At 35.7% G+C, this 21,142-nt stretch overlaps 2 protein-coding genes across 5 annotated transcripts; both read left to right on the top strand.

Moving 5' to 3' along the window:
* Positions 1–2,993: 2,993 nt before the first annotated feature.
* On the top strand, positions 2,994–13,158 carry LOC145567463 (transcription factor GTE10-like). Of its 4 annotated transcripts, none has more exons than XM_081626751.1 (11): positions 2,994–3,191; positions 3,502–4,783; positions 5,004–5,052; positions 5,165–5,320; positions 10,784–10,848; positions 11,078–11,147; positions 11,296–11,376; positions 11,460–11,575; positions 11,661–11,727; positions 11,846–11,976; positions 12,337–13,158. In XM_081626751.1, the coding sequence occupies exons 2-11, from the start codon at positions 3,506–3,508 to the stop codon at positions 12,619–12,621; spliced, it is 2,298 nt and encodes a 765-aa protein (XP_081482877.1). In that variant the 5' UTR covers positions 2,994–3,191; positions 3,502–3,505; the 3' UTR covers positions 12,622–13,158. The 4 variants fall into 4 exon arrangements, with proteins under 4 accessions (XP_081482877.1, XP_081482878.1, XP_081482879.1 ...); XM_081626752.1 differs by having other exon boundaries at positions 3,497–4,783; positions 5,165–5,305; XM_081626753.1 differs by having other exon boundaries at positions 2,995–3,191; positions 3,546–4,783.
* Positions 13,159–17,431: 4,273 nt separating this feature from the next.
* Positions 17,432–18,721, top strand: LOC145566396 (uncharacterized). Its single transcript, XM_081625829.1, has 2 exons — positions 17,432–17,998; positions 18,173–18,721. The coding sequence occupies exons 1-2, from the start codon at positions 17,432–17,434 to the stop codon at positions 18,719–18,721; spliced, it is 1,116 nt and encodes a 371-aa protein (XP_081481955.1).
* Positions 18,722–21,142: the final 2,421 nt, after the last annotated feature.

The following is a 21,142-nucleotide window of genomic DNA, read 5'->3' as shown; positions in this document are numbered from 1 at the left end:
TTTATTTTAATGTGTAATTTCTTATAGATTTATGATTACATACTATATAGGCTAATATAATTAATCTAATACATTATAAGTTTTTTGTAAGATAAAATTTATTATTAGAAAAATAATAACTTTTGTAGTATAAAGAGTAACTTTAAATACTTTTAAGATGACTTTAACTTGTCTTACAATAAATTAACGTACATCCGCATTTTGGAGAATTAATTTTTTTTTTTTTTTTTAAAGCAACATTTTTAAGGGTAACAAAGAAAACAAAGATTATAAAAAGGTGGTTTTGACAAAGTTTCTTATCTTTTATTGCAGTTTATCTTATTTACTTTGGTGTTATTTTCATTTATTAGGATATATATGTTAGTTTAATTCGATTAGTAGAAGATAGATGGAAAAAACTTTGCGTGGACCATGGACCTGAGGCTTATACGCAAGCATCTGACATATGTTGAATATAATGACCCTAATTTCAGACCATATTTATAACGTAGTAACCTTTATTTAAAATGTGTGACCTTTAATATTATTGTAAACCATAAGTCCCACGTTATGTTGAACATATTGACCTTAATTCTAACATAATGACCTTTATCATTCATATTGACTTGTATATAAGAAATTTCATTAAAAAAAAAATTACATCTTATAGCCTTTATAATACCAAAATGACTTTTATTATAACATAATAACCCTTATTGTAATATAGTGACCTCTTTTATTGATAAAACAATCATAGCGTCTCTAAAGTGGTTCATAATAAATTTATGTGAACCAGGTCCATTTAAGAATTTGTAAAGATAGATTATTTAAAGACCATAGCAATTAATCAATCATTAATCAATAACTCAGTATTAAAAGACACACCAGCAATGACACGTGTCATCTCCTTTTTTTTTTTTTTTTTTTTTTTCCTATTATGAGTAAATTTCTAATAAGGTTAAAAAAGAATTAATTAAAATGTTAATAACCTTGATGGTAGCAAAACAATTATAGGAATAATTTAGGTAGCAAATCAATTATAGAAAGAGTATGTTTATTCTTTTTCAACAATCTCACTACTTTCTATACTATGTTTCAAATAATATATTTCTTAAATTAAAAAAATTTAATTGACATGAAGTAAATGGAAAAATATTTACTAAAAAAAAAGTGTTTAATCTTACTCTAATTTTTTTTTTTTTTGATAAACAATACATACAGTATGTGTGTTTAATAATTTCAATATAAAAATTACAAATGCTCTTTTAACCGGTAACTTTGATAACTTAAAACAATGGAGTGAATGATTAATGATAGTCTATCCACCTATTTATATAACTATATATTAAAGGCGAAACCAGGAATGATACATGTTATTTTTTGGTTAAAAAATTCGCCAAAAGTTTTTTTTTTCCGCAAAGTTTCTTAGAGAATATTTATTACTATGCAATTCCTTAATGGTAATTATATTCCATTTATACACATTCAGCAAAAACATTATTGTTATATTTAAATATTATGCAATAATATTTTCCTATCTCTAACTTTGATATAATTTATGATATTTTAATTAATCATGCATGTAATACTCCTTCGAGTTTTTTTTGTACAATATAGTATTTTAAAAAAACTTTGTAGTTACATAATTTCATCTTGCAATTAGAAATAAATATTTTTATAATTAAATATGGTGTTAAACTAATACGGAGTAATACATAGTAAAAGTTATTGTGCATGGCACGAGATCTAACCTAGTATTTGTAAAATATTATCTTTTATAAATTAGTTTCCCTGTTGGATTAGATCTTCTTCTACACGATATAAACCTAATTATTTAGCTTATAAATAGGTGGTTAAGAATTAATAAAATATAAAAAAATAGTTTTGAGTGTTTGTTAATTGATGAACATAAGAGGTATCTAGGTTTACGTTGGATGAGAATAAAGATTTTAATCAAAAGAAAAAGTTTCCATCTTCATAGTTCGATTAACTAGAGTGTACCCGTGCAAAATGCACGGGATATATATTATATTAGAAAGATTTTAATTATATAATATAAGAAAAAATATATTTTAATTACGGGAAGTTGATTTAGATGTAGTAACTTAGAACCTGTTATTTTGAACTATTTATGGTCTGCTCTGGCTCTACTCTGCTAAAATATGATATACTCTGTTGAGCCCTGCTCTACTCTACTGTCACCTGCTCTACTCTTTTGCAATCTGATTTGCTCTATTCTGCTCATAAACTCAAAAGAACAAAACCTTACTCTTATATGTGGGTGGCCACGCAAATGTGTCAAGCCATTATGGGGGTTACTTTGTCAAAGTTATAGAAGTTACCCATTCAGTGTTATAGGGGTTACTCGGTCACTGTCATATGGGTTATTCCATCAGTGCTATAGGAGGGGTTACTTTGTTCTTTTGCAAGCAACTATTCGATGAGACCAGTTACGCAAAAAGCGTGTTGTACATATTTTTGTTTTGATGATTAGAGAAGTGGAAGTTGTTTGAATTGAAGGGTTGGAGATTTTGAGTTCTATGGTGAATTATTGATAAAGTAACTGTATATCCGTGCAGCCGTGCTAATACACGACACATATTATACACGAAAGAAAATAACACAAAGTGAAATGTTAGTAGTGTTTTAAAATGAATTGTTATTATTAGTTATTGCAATCCCTTGAAAAAATCCAAAAAAAAAAAAAATTGGTTTTTTTTTTTTTTTGTTTAAAAAACAAATAAATAAAAATAAAATAGTGGAATGGTAGTTACTGGTTAAATACATTTTTTTTTTGAGTGGTTAAAAAAAAAAAAAAACTTTAATGCATGAGATTTGAGGATTGGGGATTTGAAATATTGTGGTGAAAACGACTCTGTAATTATATATAAGATTTCCCTATTTTAAAACCAAATTTAAGACTCTCTCTCCCTAGTTTTCTCCACCTATTTTCTTCCTTTTTTTTTTTCCTTCTCTTTTCTTTTTTCTTTTTTCTTTTTCACCTTTTATGCAAAATTTCACTCTTTTATTACGAATATACCCCTATTATTTGTGAAGAGTATAACTACGGTTATTGAATAAAAACGACTCCGTTTTCCGCTGCGTCGCTGCACCCCTCTCCCCTTTCTCTCTCTCCTCCATTGAAGCGAACTCTGAATTCTCCATTGAAGCGGCTTCTGAGCTCTCTTTCCTCCATTGGAGCAGCTTCTGAGGTAAGATTTCTCTTTTTTCTTTTCATTATTAATCTAATATTTATAAATTCACAATCTTGAATTTTATTTCAATTTAATTTTTTTATATAGTCAATTTAGGGTTCTTCCAAGGTGAATAATTGAACTATTGATTATGATTGGTGAAGTTAGTAAAAATTATAATGATTGATTTCGTTGCTAGAATTTCGATATGAATTTAAGCGAGAAGAATTTAGGGCGATTTTTCGAGCCGAATTTGATAATTTGAGTCAAATCTGGTTGCTAATGTGTTGCACGATTTTGATTATATAACCCTTTAATGTTAGGTCAGAATTATGAAAAAAATGAAAATGGACATGTTTTCCATGGGTCCAGGGCGCCCGCCCGTCATGCCCTGGATTAGGGACGGTCCTGAGTATCGGCATGCTGTGGAAACCACGGCCGAGTCGGAGGGTTTTGGGAGTTCGGGTCGGGTAGACACGGAGATGACGCTTTCTGAGGATTCGTGTTCTCCAAAGAGGAAGCGTATCAGTTTAAATGGGGATAGTCATGATCAGTTTGGGGTTCCTATGCAAGTTTTGTCATTTTCAAAGATGTCGAGATTAGAAAGGAAGGATTTGGAGGTTCGGTTGAGGAGGGAGCTTGAAGAGATTCGGATTTTACAGAGGAGAGTTGCATCGTTTAGTACGAGTGCTGCTGTTTTATCACCAGCGAGTGACATTCGTAGTTGTAGTGATGGGCAGAAGAGGCCTCCACTCGAGAATCCCCTGAGACGGTCTGAGCATCCAATTCAGGGGAAGAAACAGCCTGTAGGTCGTAATGGGGCTCGTGTGAAAAAGGGGTTTTCTAAACAAATTGGTCCTCCAAAGCAAGTCACATCAGTAAATACAGCTAACCCTATGCTGATGAAGCGATGCGAAAACCTCTTGAGTTGGTTGATGGGACATCAGTATGGTTGGGTTTTTAATGAACCTGTTGATGTTGTCAAGCTAAATATTCCTGATTATTATACTGTGATAAAGCATCCCATGGATTTTAGTACAATAAAAAACAAGTTATCTAGAGGGGAATACACTAATCCATTGGGCTTTGCATCAGATGTTAGGCTTACTTTTTCAAATGCGTTGACATACAATCCACCTGGAAATGATGTTAATTTCATGGCCAACGCACTTAGTAAATCTTTCGAGCAGAGGTGGAGAGCAATTGAGAAAAAGGTCCCAACCAAAACAGATGCTCAGGTATTGCCTTCACACTTAAATGCCCCCATACGGAATGAACCAACAGCCCATCATATTCCACCTTCTAAGAAAAAGAAGGTTGCTCCTGTGGGATATGTAGGGAAGCCAGAGCCTATTAAGAAGGTCATGACAGTTGATGAGAGACATAAATTGAGCACGGAATTAGAGGCATTAATTACTGAATTGCCAGATACTATAATTGAATTCTTGAAAGAAAATAGTTCTGGTGATGGGCAAGATGGTGAGGAGGAGATTGAGATCGATATTGATGCTCTCAGTGATGATGTGCTATTTAAGCTACGAAAATTGTTAGATGACTTCCTGTTGGAGAAAAAGAAGAATGAGGCAAGGGCTGAGCCCTGCGAAATGGAGGTACTTCTTTATGCTGTATCCTATTTATGGGTTCAAATTTTTTATTTACTATTTTTTTCTTTTTTGGAAAGAGCTTACTCCTAGTTTCTCCCCCTGTCATGTATTTGTGACTTATGACAGTTATGAGCATCTGATTAAAACACTGTGACTTTTTGTGCATTATGTGTAACAACTGCAATGTTTATATGATTTCTTTCTCGATTTCCTCTCTTTGTTACAGTTACATAATGAATCCGGGTTTAGCAATTCATCTATTCAAGCTGGAAAAGGTATTTCTGATTTATTTAGAAGGATACTTGGATAAAATGCTAATATAGGAGTGAGTCCTTTGTTTAACTATTTAATTATTTTATTTGTTGCTCTGGATGGTTCATGTCTCAGGCAATGATGCAGTTGATGAGGAAATTGATATTGGAGGTAGTGATCATCCTATTTCAAGCATCCCTCCAGCAGAGACAGAGAAAGATACAGCCAATAAGAACAATAGATGCAGTAGTCCAACCAGTTCCAGCAGTGACTCAGGTTCATCATCTAGTGGTTGGTCCTTTAGTTAACTTTTTTGCTTTGATTCCTTTTCAAGAGCTCTTTATTGTATATTATTGGCAGATATGAATGGCTATACTATCCCATATGCCCATAGAATTATTTGGCTAAAACCAGCAAGCCTTCGTGGCTTTGTTTATGCTTGCATTGTATTTATAACCATATTCTTGACCTACTCCATCCTTTTTTCTAAATCTAATTTATTTATTTATTTATTTTAGGCTTTTCCACATGCATTAAGAAAACTAGTCAGGTGGCCTTTAAAGTAGTTAAATGTGTGCTAAATAACAAGATGTACAGAGCGATAAAAGGTAGTAAGAAAACGTGTTGGAATTTTGGAAGAAACTGGTTGATGTGATGGAGAGAGAACTAGTAAGAGAAATTAGGATACAATTTATATTAGCAGGGGGATGGGGAGCCTTTTTCCAAAGTAGGTAAGTGGAAGATAAAATTGGGAAATCTTAAAATGGCATTGTAGAAGATGAGTCTAGGGCAGTTGGAGATCTATTATGTTACCATTGCTACCTTCTTCAATTCATTTTGATCTAGTTTAATGCTAATGTTGCTAGGAAGTGCTCACTTTTAATTATTGCTTTTGTACAAAATTTAATTATTCTTCTCTAAATCCTCTCTCATTGTTTTCTTACACTTGGAATTTGCGGATGTAGCTATTTAGGGTCCAAGGTAGGTCAGCTTCCGACCAAACAAACAAATTTTTATCTAAAAATTTAGTGATTGCCAGTGACAATGTCTAAGAGGAATGTTAGCATTAAGATGTATGAGTATATGAAATGCTTATCAACAAAAGTAGTAGGATGGCTTTTCTTGATTATGTATAATTTCTAGCTTCTAATTTACGGGTAACATAGTACTACCTCCTATTTTAAAAAATTTTAACATTTATTGTCTGCATAATAATTAATGCAATTGGAAAGAGAAGTTGATGTGGTAAATGGGTGAAAGAAAAAGGTGGATGATCTAAAAGGTGAGTGGGTATACAAAAAAGGTCGGTAAAGTAAGAGAGAATGAGTGAAACAATGTAAATATTATAGGGTAAAAGGGTTAAGGTAATGAGGATTTGTTCTCTTCACCATATTTAAGGTGTCCTTATTCGAATTTTTAAAGTTCTAGTTTGGTCTCGTCTTTGGTCGGAGTTTAATCTTTATGATATTGTTTGATTTGATTTGGATTTTTCTGGACGTGGTCCGATTATATGAACAAGTAATAAGAATGAGGTGAAAAGAATAAAACCTAAAAGGGGTTTGCCAAGATTGGAATAAAGTTAAAATGTTAATTTTTTTTTAAAATGGACGAAAAACGTAGTTCCAAAATCTTTCAGAAAGGAGGTAGTATAATTTGGACTTAGTAACATAAAGTTCCAAAATATTTCAGAAAAAAGTTAGTATAATTTGGACTTAGTTATAGGATACTAAAATAGTTGTACTATATTCTGAATATGGGAATGTGATACTTATATATCCATGTGTGAGGTGGAACTCATTTTTGTAATTGCTAATGCTTGCTTTGCATTCCATAATTTAATGCATGTCTTTTATCCACCTTCTTCCTTCTTTTTGGGAAATGTTTTCATGTCACTGTGTCTATGTGAGTATGTGGGGATGTAGTGTGGGGGAAGAGTGGAGTTATATCTAGATATTGTTGCCTTGTGATAGTGTCATTTGGTTCTGGAATGGAATAGATTGGGAACTAATACCTTACCTTGCTAAATTGTTTGGTTTGAAACTTAAATGGGATTATACTTAGAGTGGAATGGATTTAGAGTCATAGGGGTGAGGTGGGTATGATTGTAGGGGGTTGGAATGGAGTTTGATACCACTGCTATGAGGTTCCATGGAAGATAATGCTCAATTAATCATTCAATCATTAGAATGGTGTCTGCTCTATTCCAATGTGTCAAACACCTAAACCAAATACCCCTTTAATATGTTTCATGTGTTGGGCAGTTATCGTCAAAATTCTTGCTGGTAGCTTCTTTGCATTTATCATTACTTCCCTGGAATTCTAGGAGGATCACTGTGCCAGTATGGCAATGATTTAGAAGCTTTTATCAGATGTGCAGGTTACTGAATTACTGGTATATGAGTTGATCAATGTTTACCTTCTGTACATTGTTTGAATCTCTCAACAAGAAACACTTTCAATTTGCTTATCATTATATGCCATTGTGGATGTTGCTGGGCAGTGAACTTCTTCAAGAAATTGTACTGTGTATTTGTTCATGTATCGAATGGGCAATACCCAAGTGATATGTGTGGAAACTAATATATATCTTCTGATCTGAGCATGTTTTTTGTACTATTTTGTTGTGTTTGGCTCTGTGCATATGTAACTGCTAAATATGTCTAGTTTAATTTAATTAGGTACGAATGCTGAATTGGGACCACAGTAATTAGGATAGAGCCTCAGTAGATTCAAAGTCTAGATTTTACTATCTGATATCTTATTTGAGGATTTTATATGATTTCAATTGTGATAAGCCACGATTAGGATTTTTGGTATCAGCACAGCACTCCATCATATTCTTAATTTCTTATCAACCTTTTGGGAGTTTGGTTTGGTTAGGTTAATGTCCCTCAAGCTTGCAGTGGACTTTGTATAGAAAAATCTGCGGTAATTTTGGGGAAGCATCAGAATTAAAGGCAATTGAGGAAGAGCAATGAGATGTGAAGTGTGGTTGGTGTATCAATATTGCTTCTAGATATGAGTAGATTTATCTGGATTTAGTTGGAATGACTAATGCTGATGGATCTAGTGAGTGATGGGTGGAAGATTAGAAAGGTGTGATGTGTGTGTGTGTGTTTTTTTGGGGGTGGGGTGGGGGGTTAAATGTTTTAACTTTATGTTTATGTTATTCCTAAGCAATAGTAGAAACTAATAATTAGCTCTTTGTTGCTATCCTGCTAACATTTTAGTATGATGTTTAACATTAGAACCACTAACTGACCATAGCTGAAAGTGCTGACTCCATCATGTACCGTGGAACTTATGGATGCATTTTGTTGTGGATTGTCATTTTTAGCAGAAATATCCTGTCATTAACTCATTATTAGACCAGTGAAACAGAACTTACGCTAATCTTCCAGACTTGTACTCTTGATTTAATGATTTATGCTGGGAGAAATCTTGTTTTGACATGGACACAATGATGGTTAAGTTTGACCGACATTAATTGGATGGTTACTTTTAATTGGTTGTTGAATGCGATGACATTGACAATCTGTGAAGTACTTTAGCAGTTTACACTACAGATTTCTTCTTGATCTAATAGGGATGTACAATCCTGAATTTTCTATTGCTGGAATTTTCGAATTGGCTTGCTGATGAACTTTAAATTAGCTTGACCCATGTCCTGTGGGTTCTGAAGCAGAAAGCTGCTGTGGATAATTTTGGCAATTAACCTTGAATAATTGATGGGTTGTGAAATACCTGCCCATCAATTGAGTTATCATGTGCAATTGTGATAGGGATAATCAATCATTGTTCGGGAAGCATATCTATTTTGTAGTACGTCGTACCTGTGGTTGATTGTGGAAGGAGATAGCTTATGCATCTCTCTTCGAAGAACGAATTAAATTTGTGCTCCTAGCTTTACTTTCAAGTTTCAAAATTTGAAATATGGTTTTGTTGGTGAGTTCATGTGTACTTCTGACTTCTAAGCTTTGTCTTATGCTGGTGTGTATGGATTTCCTTTGGATTGATGTCATGTTAAGTGGTCCCTTTGTACATGTCTCTCTTTGCCTTTGAGATATTGTATCCACACTTTTTTCCTTCCGTACTACACGGGAAACAGTCTAGCAAGCTTCCTCATCAGACCTAACTCGTGTATTTTGAAAGAGTTGAGCTTCTTTAAGGTGGTGGGATCCTAGGGCTTACATATGAGACAAGAGAAAAAGGACACACACCTAAGGATGAGGAAGGGTTGGTTTTTTTCTTTCTGTCTTCTTCTTCTTCTTGTTTTTTTTTTTTTTTTTTTTTCTTTTTTTTTTTTTTTTTGAAGTTTTACTGGACCATTCTGGATAATATGGGATTAAGCCAGAGACCTTGCCCGAGGAGTACGGAATTGAGAAATTTACGTAAAGTTCATAATTGTATATTAGTATTCACTGATGGATTCATCCTGAAATAATTATTTTTTTGTCATGAAATTGACCATGGATAGTTTCTTTTTTTCTTTTATTTCAATTTTTTTAATTTTTTATTTGGGAGTATTGAATACATCCCATAATTATGAGCTTTTTTATTTTTATTTGGGAGTATTGAATATATCCATAATTATGAGCTTCATGCTCCTCCTTCCAAGAGATATGTCCAAGCTAGGGCACCCTTTTTGTAGATGTCTATTGCCACTGGTGCTGAAAGATTTGTTGACATATTTCAGCTTTGGATGCCTTTTAGTTAATGTGTGATTGCACACAATTGATATTTTTATTCAATGCTTTCCAAATTTTCAACAGAACCAGGTAAAAGCTTTTTTCGTATTCTTAAGATTGAATTTATAGTGACACACACTGGACTCAGATTATTATCTGGTGGAGAAAACAAGACCAGCTTTGGCTTGGGTTTGAGGAATGAGAGACAAGTGTGACGCTGCTAAGTCTCATATAGTCATATCTGATTAATAATGAGAGGTATTATTGATTTGTGAGAGATGTAGCCTAAGAAAAATATTTAGGCCTTTTGTGGGCCTCACCAGTGGTTGTGCTTTTGTTTTGTTTCTTAAGATTCAGTTGTTCAATGTAAGAAACAAGGAGCTTTTCCTAAAAAACTCTTATGGTTCTAAAATATAATTGATGAGAGGAATTATATATATGATTTTCATAAAAGCAAATTATAAAGGTACCTTGCTGGTGAAATCTCTGTCAAAAGAAGCATTGTGTATTCCTGTTTTAGAAGCATACAGACACCAGCTAATTCTATATTCTTTTTATATAAGCACTCAACAAGGTGAAGTTGTTGCCCAACTTGTGCTTAGTCTTTTTACAAAATTGATTTCTGATATATTGTTTGGCAGAGAGTTTTATTGGTGATTTTATTTTATATATGGTAGCTGCTCTTGGGTGGCTCTCTTGTGTATGTTCAAGTTAAGAGACTAGGTGGTTTCAGTAATTGTAAAGCCTTCTATATCGTTAAGAAAGTTCACATGTAGTGGGGGCAGTCACAAGCTCACAAACTCACAACCATATCTATTGGTGCTTCATGATTTGTTGAGAACTGGTGAATATGATGCAATGAGCGACACATATTTGTAGCTTCTACTATTGTATGGGAAACCGATATTTTGCTTCTGTTAGCTATTTTCATTCTTAGCGTATTCTATCTTTTAACTTACTGTCAAAATTTTGCCTTTGGCACTTTACCCTTTTTACTTGAGTGATAAATTTTTTTTGTATATGATACCCTCACCCACGTTAATGTGTTTGCTTCATTGCTTTTCAGATTCAGGCAGTTCTAGTAGTGAATCTGAAGGCACAAAAGCTTTACCTCCGGGTAACAAGCTGCAGGTACATTTGTAACAAATATTCTTGTATGTTATGATGAGTTTTGTGATTGTTTCTTCTTATATCCTCAATTCCTCATCATTATATTTCTTAATGTCATAAAATACAAATCCACCCCCCAGCCACACCCTCCCCCCCCCCCCCCCCCCCCCCCCCAAATAAAAAATAAACAAAAGGGAAATTGTAGTGAGTTATGTTTTGGTGTACTTATGTCTATTTGCATCATTGGTAGCCAACTGCGAATGCCAACGAAAATGTGGACCAGAATCGAAGTGACATTGATCAGGAAGCTGGGATAAATCGTGAGTTTCTACAAGCTTGCATATGTTCCTTTGATAGAAATAGAGTACACGCTTATGGATTTGCAGTTAATTGTGCATTACAAATTTTATTTTTTTATTCAGCTCTTATTTTTATCTTATTCTGAAGTCTTGATTTTATGTGGTACAGAATCTAGGAGCAGCTTGAGCCAAGTTGAACAGAGTTCCCAGACTAAGCCTCTGTCAATTGAGGTGGATGGTCATAAAGAGGGTAAGCATGAAAATAAATCATGATCAGAAGAGTGTGCTGTTAGTTTGAGTTGCTGTCTTACCCCTTGAGCTGTAACGTGTTAGGGGAGAGTGCTCCATCTGAGAGGCAAGTCTCCCCGGATAAGCTATACCGTGCTGCTTTACTGAGGAGCCGATTTGCTGATACAATCCTCAAAGCTCAAGAAAAGACTCTTGAAAAGGTGCCATGAATGCTTTGCTTTAGTTTATTTTTTTGTGGTTCTGTTGTGCTTGGTGTCATATATTGTGATATACTACTTTATACAGGGTGAAAAGCGTGATCCAGAGAAATTGCGGTTGGAAAGGGAAGAGCTTGAGAGAAGGCAAAGAGAAGGTTTGACACTATTCCTTATATTTTGAGCTTGCCTTACTGGTTTTATCTAGCTTTGGGCCTGTGGCCTTTCAGTCTTAATTATGTCATGATAGGTAACTATCTTGTTTATGTCAATCAGAAAAGGCTAGACTACAAGCAGAAGCCAGGGCTGCGGAAGAGGCAAGAAAGAAGGCTGAAGCAGAAGCTGCGGCGGAAGCCAAAAGGAAGAGGGAATTGGAGAGGGAGGCTGCACGTCTTGCTTTGCAGAAGGTACGATGATCATATTGTACATGGTAGCATGTTTGGAAATTTATGCTTTGATGCATTTAGTTGTGGACCAAAAGAACTCGAGTCACTTGAAAAAGTTCTACTTCCTACATCCTGTTTTGTTGGAGGCTTATTACCATTAAGGGTTTGCATAGTTGTCATGTCTGATTAAATATTGACCTGCAGTAGATATCGTATGCTTACAATTGTGAAATCTCTTATGTCTATGCTGCATATACTATATGACTAAGTGCCTAGCATGTCATAACTGAAAATTTAATATTTTCCAATTCTAATTCATTTAGCTCTGAAAATTCCTGTATTTTTTTTGTTCAATCACATGATCTTTTTGGCATCATACAGATGGAGAAAACAGTGGATATCAATGAAAATTGTCAGTTCATGGAGGATCTTGAGATGCTCAGTGCTGCTCCTCCTGATGATCTGTCTAGTTTTATGGGCGATACAAGCCCAAATGATTCTCAAAATGGCGGTCTGGGTAGTTTCAGATTCAGGGGAAATAGCAACCCCTTGGAGCAACTTGGGTTATACAGAAAAGATGACGATGAAGAGGAGGAGGAGGTTGAGGCCCCACAAAATGCTCCAGATTCAGCAGCAAACGATGTAGAGGAGGGGGAAATCGATTGACTAAGACCTTAAACTCTTCCCAAGCGTGCCAGTATTTCTAACTCAAATGGAGAACTGATTTCCATAGGATGTTGGGATATGGTTCGTTCATTTGTCTATCTCTGCTTTGGAGCTTTTCATGAACAGTCAAATGGAAGCAGAGTTTAGCTCGTTAATAGTTCAGCTACGAGGCCCTTGGATAATCTTGGTTTAGCTTCGATTTTACAGTGTTAGAGGTTATTTGTCATTTGTGCAAAAACCTACATAAAAAGTAAGCTGTGGCATTCATTGTCAGGGTGAAGGTAGCTCAGTTAATCAGGCTTTTTTTGCCCTTTATTTTTCCTGTAAAAAAGCAAAATTATTTTGTAACGTGAACCATGGCACTGCTCCAGAATCAGGGGTTGTTAGTACATGTTTGGCATTGCATTAGAATCAGGGGTTAGTACATGCATGCCTGCTTTATAACTGCGGGACATAATTTATCGAACCTTAATTGTTCATACCCTCAGCAAACAGAAGGGAAAAAAAAAAAAAAAAATCAATCTTTTTTCTGTGAAACTCTCGAACTCCCAAGTCCCAACTTTCCATGTTTTTGCGTACATCTTTGGAAAAATAATGAGGCATTTTTAATGGAACTTGGTGAATGTCTTGGGTTATGCCATGGTAGCTGGTTGTTTACTTAACTTTGAATATCATATTGTAGTGTTTACATATTTGTTAGTCAAATTTATCGTAGTCTATTTTAAAATAAGCTATAACTGTATTGAAGTTTTTTATACTAGTATATTCTAAATTGATTTTTGTATTCTTTATTACCCTTTTGATTATTCATACATAGAGATCTATATAGTATGTTTTGCATTAATTTTAATTATTGTTTATATAACAAAACCTAATAGTCTTGCAAATACGAGTATCAGAAAAACTAATGAAAAGATTAAGCGAATCTCTGAAAGACAAACTTATTTGTGTGGTGTAAAATAGAATAGCCTAGGATTGGCCTCACTTCTCTAGCACAGCATCCTCATCCTTGTCAAAAATAAGAGTGCTACTACTTTAGGTTTTTACGTTGTTAATGTTACCCATCCCACCACAGCATTTCAGAAGAACGAGGGAAAGCCGTCGTTGACATTTTTTACAACGGTTTTTCTATTTTTAGTGTTTGACCAATTTAAAAAACAGGAAATTTCTAGGGTTTTTCTATTAGAAAGGTAGTTGATGATTTTAGCGTCTCACCGATTATTGGGTGAGGCAAACCCAATACTTTGTATCATAATATTTCCAATAATATGTGTCCACACTCCACAGTGTTCCCATCATTTGGGACGTCGTCAGCGCAACATACTAAACACGTCTTGTTTTACGCATTTGGGTTAGTTTTTTGTGATTTTATTGGGTGTTTGAGCGTATCGCGTTAGGGTTAGCATTTTGTACTGGGAGGCTTAGAATAATTGAGGTTAAATGTATTTGATTCTCAGGCTTTGGTTTTGGGCTCTATTTGAAATGCTTAAAGTTTGGGTATTTTAAATTTCTAAATGGATCTTCAAGCAATTCATTATCCTGATGCGTGATTCAAACTGAATTATGTGATATGTACATTTCAATCATCATTTTTGCTTGGGGAGATGCGATTTAGTGTCTAAATTGATGAGCTGTTTAATATCAGGCCCGAATATCACCATATCTAACATTGGACTTGGATTGGGGGCCTCCAAGTTATATGACATGATTAGATTGCACAAATTTTCCAAAAAAGCGAATGTACGTTAATTTATTGTAAAACGGGTAAAGTTACTTTAAAAGTACTTAAACTTACTCTTTATACGGTAAAAGTTATTGTTTTTTATTAATAAATTTTATCTTACAAAAAACTTATAATGTATTAAATTAATCATATTAGTCTTTATAGTATGTAATCACGTATCTATAAGAAATTACACATTAAAATAAAATTCAAACCAACGATAAATTAAAAGTTACCCCTTAATTAGTTAACTTTACCATAAAAATAGTTAAAGTTACGCTAAAACTGACCGTTTTACAATAAAATAAATGTACACCCTATTTCTTTGTGTGTGTATGTCCCCCTCCCTAACTAAGGTCTTTTTTTCTTTTTCTTTTTTACTTCAAGATTAATATTTTACGAAAAAATTTGTTTATTTGCTATTTATATTTTTATAGATGAGAAAAATATATTAGGGCTTAGTTATAAATCACGGAGTTATATCATTCCTATATATATATATATATATATATATATATATATATATATATATATATATATATATATATATATATATATATATATATATATATATATATATTAACACAGATTGATTCATAAATAAATAGTCATACAACATCTACAAAAAGATTTAAATCTAATAAATACATGACAGTCGAATCAAATAAAAAAACGATCATTATTACAAATTATACATTCTTCATACCTTCTTTCATACCGCTATAATTTACACCCTTCTTCAACGAGGGGGTCTATCGATCCATTGTAGTCGTGAAGAAATTTTTTATTTGATTCATCTAATTGTAATAGAAGAATTAACCTCTTTTTCGATCCGCACAAATCTTTACCCATAAAACAACTTGTACCGTATTAAACTCAGAAAACAAAAACAAAGTACTTACTACACTCAAACCCACTATAGGGGTACTTAGAACCTTTAAATAGTGTAATTTATTGAATTTAATAAGAAAAGCATAAAGAAACTAAAGAGAAAGGGTCTGAAATAGCCGAATTTCTGGAGATGTTTATCACCTTTTTCTCAATGCATTGAATTGTAGTGATGTGTAATTAATTTGAAAAACTCTTCATTGGTGTAACTTTGGTTTTATTTACTTGAAAAATTCTTCATATGTATTACCTCCATATTTAAATTTGACGTATTTGATTATTAATTAATGAAAGATAATATAGATTATTATATTTTTTACTCACTTATTAATATTGTTCGACATTAACCCTTTTTATTAATTTTGATCAAACTTATAAATTTACGATGTATCGAGGCATCGCCAGGGCTAATAACTAGTTACATCCTAAACACACAATAAATAAAATAAAATAATATATGATTTTCATTTAATTTATTGATCAAGGGCCCAATATTTTCGTCATGTCACAAGGCCTCCATTGAGATTGAGATGCGCATGTTTAATATCTTGATTTTTGAAGAAATATTTAAGGTCTTATTCTATTCTCACCTTATTTTCATTTTGTTTGGGCCTAGTTCGTGTCTTAAGCCCACTATATTTGAAATGACAAAAATACCCCTTTATAATCCAGCTCGTCATCCTTAATCATCCATTAATCATCATAAATACCCCTAATCTGTTCAACAATGTACATTTTTGCCACTTGAAAGTACATCTATAAATAGAAAGCCAATGATTAATGATGGTAACCTTTTCTAATCTCTCATTCTCTCTATTTTCTCTCTCTAGAAAGTAAATTCACTAAATTGTATGTCGAATGGGCGTTTCTGGGTCAAACCCCGAGGGCAGCTTACTTTATCGTTCTTGCAGGCGGATCTCTCAGACATCCTTGCAAGGCGGAGATCGAGTACATTTGGACATTAGACATTGGACATACCATAAATACCCTTACACAACGAGGATAATTCTCTTCCCAGAAGCACATTTATTTCCAGAAAGTTGAGATTAATGCTCATAAGTTCAAATTATAACTTCAGGAATATAAGATTTAATAGGTTCAATTGATAAGAGTTATTTAAGTTTAATTTATTGTTATGGGTAAAATTCCGTAAGTAAAAGTCAACAATAGTCAGCCAATGTCAACGACGGGATCAAGCTTTGACGAAGACTAAGACTTGACGAAGAGAAGCCAGTCTCGATGGACGACAGGTGCTCCAACTGCTTCGCTATTTTCCAGGAAGAGATAGATATGGGATACTAGGTCCTTGCCCAGCTGGACACTGTCGTTAGTGGACTGAACTGGAATGAGGAAGTTGAGAAGCTAACTCCGAAAATCAAGGAAGCAAGCTTATCACCTTGCTACGGCTAGGGATTAACCCTAAGCACCATCTATATAAAGGGAAAGCCTCATCAAACGAAACACACTGCAAACTAGCTACTAAAATACTCTAAGCACACATTGTAATTCGACTCCTTAAATATTTTCATAGTGAAAGTTTGATAGATCCTTATTCTACCCGCGGTTTTTACCTTCATTGGGTTTTTCGCGTCGCCAATTCCTCGTGTCATTTCTTCATTTTCGCTTTACTTTTATCCTAGGTTTTATTTACTTGATCCGTAGCCTAGATTTTTTTATTCAATCCCACTTGACAAAAATTTGCATAAACAATTTGGCGCCCACTATGGGGGTACAACTAGGTAAAACCCAAAATACCCTAATTTTACCTTCAACATGACTCCCAGTGAAATGACTTCCGAACAGTTGAAAAAGGCTTATGAGAAAGCTCAAGCTGATCTCCTAGCAGCCCGAGAGTCCAACGAGCGTCTGAACAAGGAGAAGGAGGCGTCGGAATCTGATGCAGCTAACCTCCGTCGGCAGTTGGAATCCGCCTAGAGCAATCGTCGCCGCCCAAGGAACCTGGATATTGTGCCGCGGATGCAGCCGTTGGAAGTGTTGGAGTCTCCGCACGATACATAAATAGAGTTCAGTGACGAAGAAATGGAGACGGATTCCCCGATCAGGAACGTCGCGCAACAAGAGAATTCCCGGACTTTAGGATGCGAGTTGTAGTCCAATGATCGTGAGCTAAGCCAGACCGAAATCTCGCTCTAGAGGTTGTTCGCCTTAGAGAAGTAGAATTCCAAGGTGCTGTCGATGATGAAGAAGATGCCAGGTGTTCCGATCCCCTTCCAGAGAGAAGCCCCCGATGGATTCGCAACGACCCCGTTCAGTGATGAATTGTCCAGGGCCCGCATTCCTAGAAGACTGTCCCTCCCGACGTTTACCTCGCTTTATAATGGTACAACCTGTCCAGAGCAGCATGTTGAGTACTACAAGCAGTGGATGTGGCAAGCTTCGATTCCGTTCGAGTGCTGGGAAGCATGCATGTGCAAATCCTTCGGCGCGACGCTGACTGGTCCCACCCTCAAGTGGCTTGGTAAGCTCGAACCAGGTAGTATCACTAGCTTTGCTATGTTAATTAACAAGTTTTATTCCCATTTTGAAAGCAGCAGGCAGTTCGACAAGCAAACAAGCGACCTGTATCGGATCGTCCAAGGGTCAAAGGAAAGTATCAGGACCTATTGGACCAGATTCAACAAGGAAAAGCTATCGATCAAGAATGTCGACAACAGGACTGCCATCGAAGCCTTCCTCCGAGGACTGCACACAGATCCAGATCTTTATAAAGATATGGTCAAATATCCCTACTTAACATTTGAAGAGGTCCGGACGAGAGCTGTGGCCCAGATGCGTTTTGACGAGGACATCGCCAATCGAAGCGCCAGTCAACGCGTCAAAAGCTCGACCGATTGTAAGGCTACAAGCAATCCGTGAGGATCGTGGCGACATCAGTCGTATGAAACGACATGTAGATCACGGTTTGTTAATAGTGTGCAGGTAGAGCACATCGTCGATGCACCACAATATCCAAAGATATCCGAATATGGATTCGTCGTGAACATTGTAGCGGTGGTAAAAGAGCTGGAGCCTCTAGGTAACAAAGTTCGTTGGCCAATGAAGAGCAATAAGCCGGATTCAGAAAAGGATATGAGCAAGTGGTGCGAGTTTCATAGCGACCATGGCCACAAGACAGAAGATTGCTGTGCCTTGCGGAAAAAAGTCGCCTTCCAGCTGAAGAGAGGCAACCTCAAGCATCTGCTGGGGAAAAAGAAAGGCAATGCATCCGGTAACGGCAAAGCCAAAACGGCAAGCAGGCCCCCAAAGCCGCCTGTACCTGAGGTAGTAATTAATGTCATTTTCGGTGGTTCAGATATTTGTGGACTAACCTATTCTGCAGCCAAAAGAATTGCAAAGTCGTCGACAAGTAGCCCTGCCGTCCTGGAAGAAGTAAGGGATCCTTTGGAAAAGAAGCTGGAAGCTATGGCCATCACTTTCGACGATGACGATATCAACATCATCAATAGAGAACATGAAGACTCCTGGTAATTTCTTTGATGGTCGGGAATTGTCTGCTTTGTAGGGTGCTGATCGATGGAGGAAGCTCCGCAAATGTCCTATTCCGGAAGACTATGGAAGATATGGGCTTGAAGGATAGCGACGTCATCAGAAGGTCACGACCTTGGTCGGTTTTAGTGGTGAGACTATGTCAACTCTTAGAGACATAACCCAACCTACCTAAGCCGGTGGCCTAAACCCCCAAACCAAATTCAACGCCGTAGATTGTCCCCCAGCCTATAATGTCATAATGGGCAGACCATGGACCCCTAAACTAAAAGCCATTCCTTCCACTTACCACCAATCCATCAAATTTCCAACCCCATGGGGAATCCAAGAAATCAAAGGAGAACCCCGTGAAGCCAAACATTGCTACAAAACAACCTTGAAGCCGTTCATGAGATCCGCATAGCAATTACAGTAGGGCCCGACACCAGACAATCCCAACGACTTAGAAATCGATGAAATACCCCTAGACCCCGAAAAACCAGATCAAACCGTCTGTGTCGAAGCCAACCTAACACCTGAACTCAAAAACACCATCTTAGCCTTTCTCCGAGAGAATAAAGACTGTTCACCTGGTCCCATGAAGACATGATTGATATAGATCCAAGCATCATCTCGCACAAGCTAAATGTCGACCCAAATCATAAGCATGTAAAGCGGAAGTGTCGAAAGTTCGCTCTGGAACGAAACAAGATCATTAATGACGAAGTGCAGAAGCTGATCGATACAGGAAAGATAAGGGAAGTGCAATATCCAGATTGGCTCGAAAATGTCGTCGTCGTCAGCAAAAAGAATGGCAAGTGGAGAGTATGTATCGACTTCACCGATCTCAACAAAGCATGCCTTAAAGACTCGTTCCCTTTGCCGCACAATGACGCCATGGTAGACGCAATCACTGGTCACGAGCTCCTGACATTCATGGACGCCTACTCCGGATATAATCAAATCCTTATGCACCTTGACGATCTGGAGAAGACAACCTTCATGACCGATAAAGGTATATATTGTTATAAAGTTATGCCTTTTGGACTAAAGAATGCAGGTTCGACGTATTAGAGGCTTGTCAACAAGATGTTTAAAGACCAGCTAGGCGATATGATGGAAGTGTATATCGACGATATGCTGGTGAAATCTAAAAAGTTAGAGGATCACGTTGATCACCTTCGACAGACATTTGAGGTTTTGCGGAAGTATGGATTGAAAACCCTACTAAATGTTCTTTTCGAGTTTCCGCTGGTAAATTTCTCAACTATGTAGTAATGTGTATCACTTTCTAGTATCATGTTTAGGGTGTCTTTACTCTTTCTAATATCATGTTAGTGCCATGTTAGGTTTAAAGCTTTGATCTTTATTGTTTAGTGACATGCTAGGATTTGTTATTAATCTTGTTAGTATCATGCCTAGGATCTTGCTATTATATTTAAGCTTTATTATGCCTTATCATGCTATTATCGTCATTATTGTTTATTATTATGTTGCTTGATATTATTTATGTTTTATTGTTATTGCTTGATCACTCCTTTTATGATTGTTAAAGGGAATTTGTACTTGAAATCACGCTTAATAAGATAATTATTAATTTGGTTTAGGCTAATGTGATTTTAACTCAAGTGATCGCCAATAATAGTTTTATTTGTGCATTAATATTCAACCAACATAGATAAACAGGGTAGGTTTAATATAATGTTTGTATGTTATTCGAAAAGCGCACATGAATACGAGCAGAACAAAGTAGAGGCCTATTTTATAGGGCAGGTCCTTTCTTTTGTAGATTGGATTCGTACCTTCATCCCCGGACCCTGTTTGGTTCAAGACCTTATGGAGTAGTTGATGGTCCTTTTGGATTGTCTTTTGGGTTTACAAGTTCCTAAAACTTGTTGGCGACTCTTTTTTCTCTTTGTCTTTCCCTTTGGAACGCCACCGTACTTTAGTGTATGATCACAGTGGGGTTCAAGTTTGGGGTTATCATAATGCTTGAAATATTCCCTACAGTTTTTGGCGACTTCACTGGGGAGGATTTCTATTTATATTCCTGAAATTTATTTAATTTTGGCAATTATTTAGAATGAGCGGATGAGACTTGAAAAATTCTAAGTATTTCATGTGCGTGATTTGATTAACATTATTGTCATATGCATTAAAAGGTCCTCATGGGAGCACCCCATGAGTCAATCCATAGGAATTTTACACGTAGGAAATTTGAGAAATATCTTTCATGACTAGAATCGAAAAGATGATGCGAAATCTAGAAAATTCGAAGAACACAGAAACTTGCCAAGGCATGTAGGAACTAGCGTCTAGAAAACAGGCCTTGTCGCCCGTAAAAAGTTTCTGTCGCCTGGCGACAGTTCTATCGCTTGGCGACATGAGCTTTTTTGCGGCGACAGTCCCTGTAGTCTGGCGCCA

The sequence above is a fragment of the Chenopodium album genome, chromosome 11 (genome assembly GCF_948465745.1).
Source record: "Chenopodium album chromosome 11, dcCheAlbu1.1, whole genome shotgun sequence".
NCBI lineage: Eukaryota > Viridiplantae > Streptophyta > Magnoliopsida > Caryophyllales > Amaranthaceae > Chenopodium > Chenopodium album.
The sequence above is the reverse complement of the archived record's forward strand: the minus strand, read 5'-3'. Positions and strand labels throughout refer to the sequence as shown.

Excerpts from the sequence above, each read along its gene's own strand:
- LOC145566396 (XM_081625829.1), top strand. The coding sequence starts at position 17,432 with ATGAAGAAGATGCCAGGTGTTCCGATCCCCTTCCAGAGAGAAGCCCCC. Across the intron at positions 17,999-18,172 it reads CCTACTTAACATTTGAAGAG|GTAGAGCACATCGTCGATGC; the intron begins GTCCGGACGAGA and ends AATAGTGTGCAG.
- LOC145567463 (XM_081626751.1), top strand. The coding sequence starts at position 3,506 with ATGAAAAAAATGAAAATGGACATGTTTTCCATGGGTCCAGGGCGCCCG. Across the intron at positions 5,053-5,164 it reads ATCTATTCAAGCTGGAAAAG|GCAATGATGCAGTTGATGAG; the intron begins GTATTTCTGATT and ends TTCATGTCTCAG. Across the intron at positions 11,148-11,295 it reads TCAGGAAGCTGGGATAAATC|AATCTAGGAGCAGCTTGAGC; the intron begins GTGAGTTTCTAC and ends TATGTGGTACAG.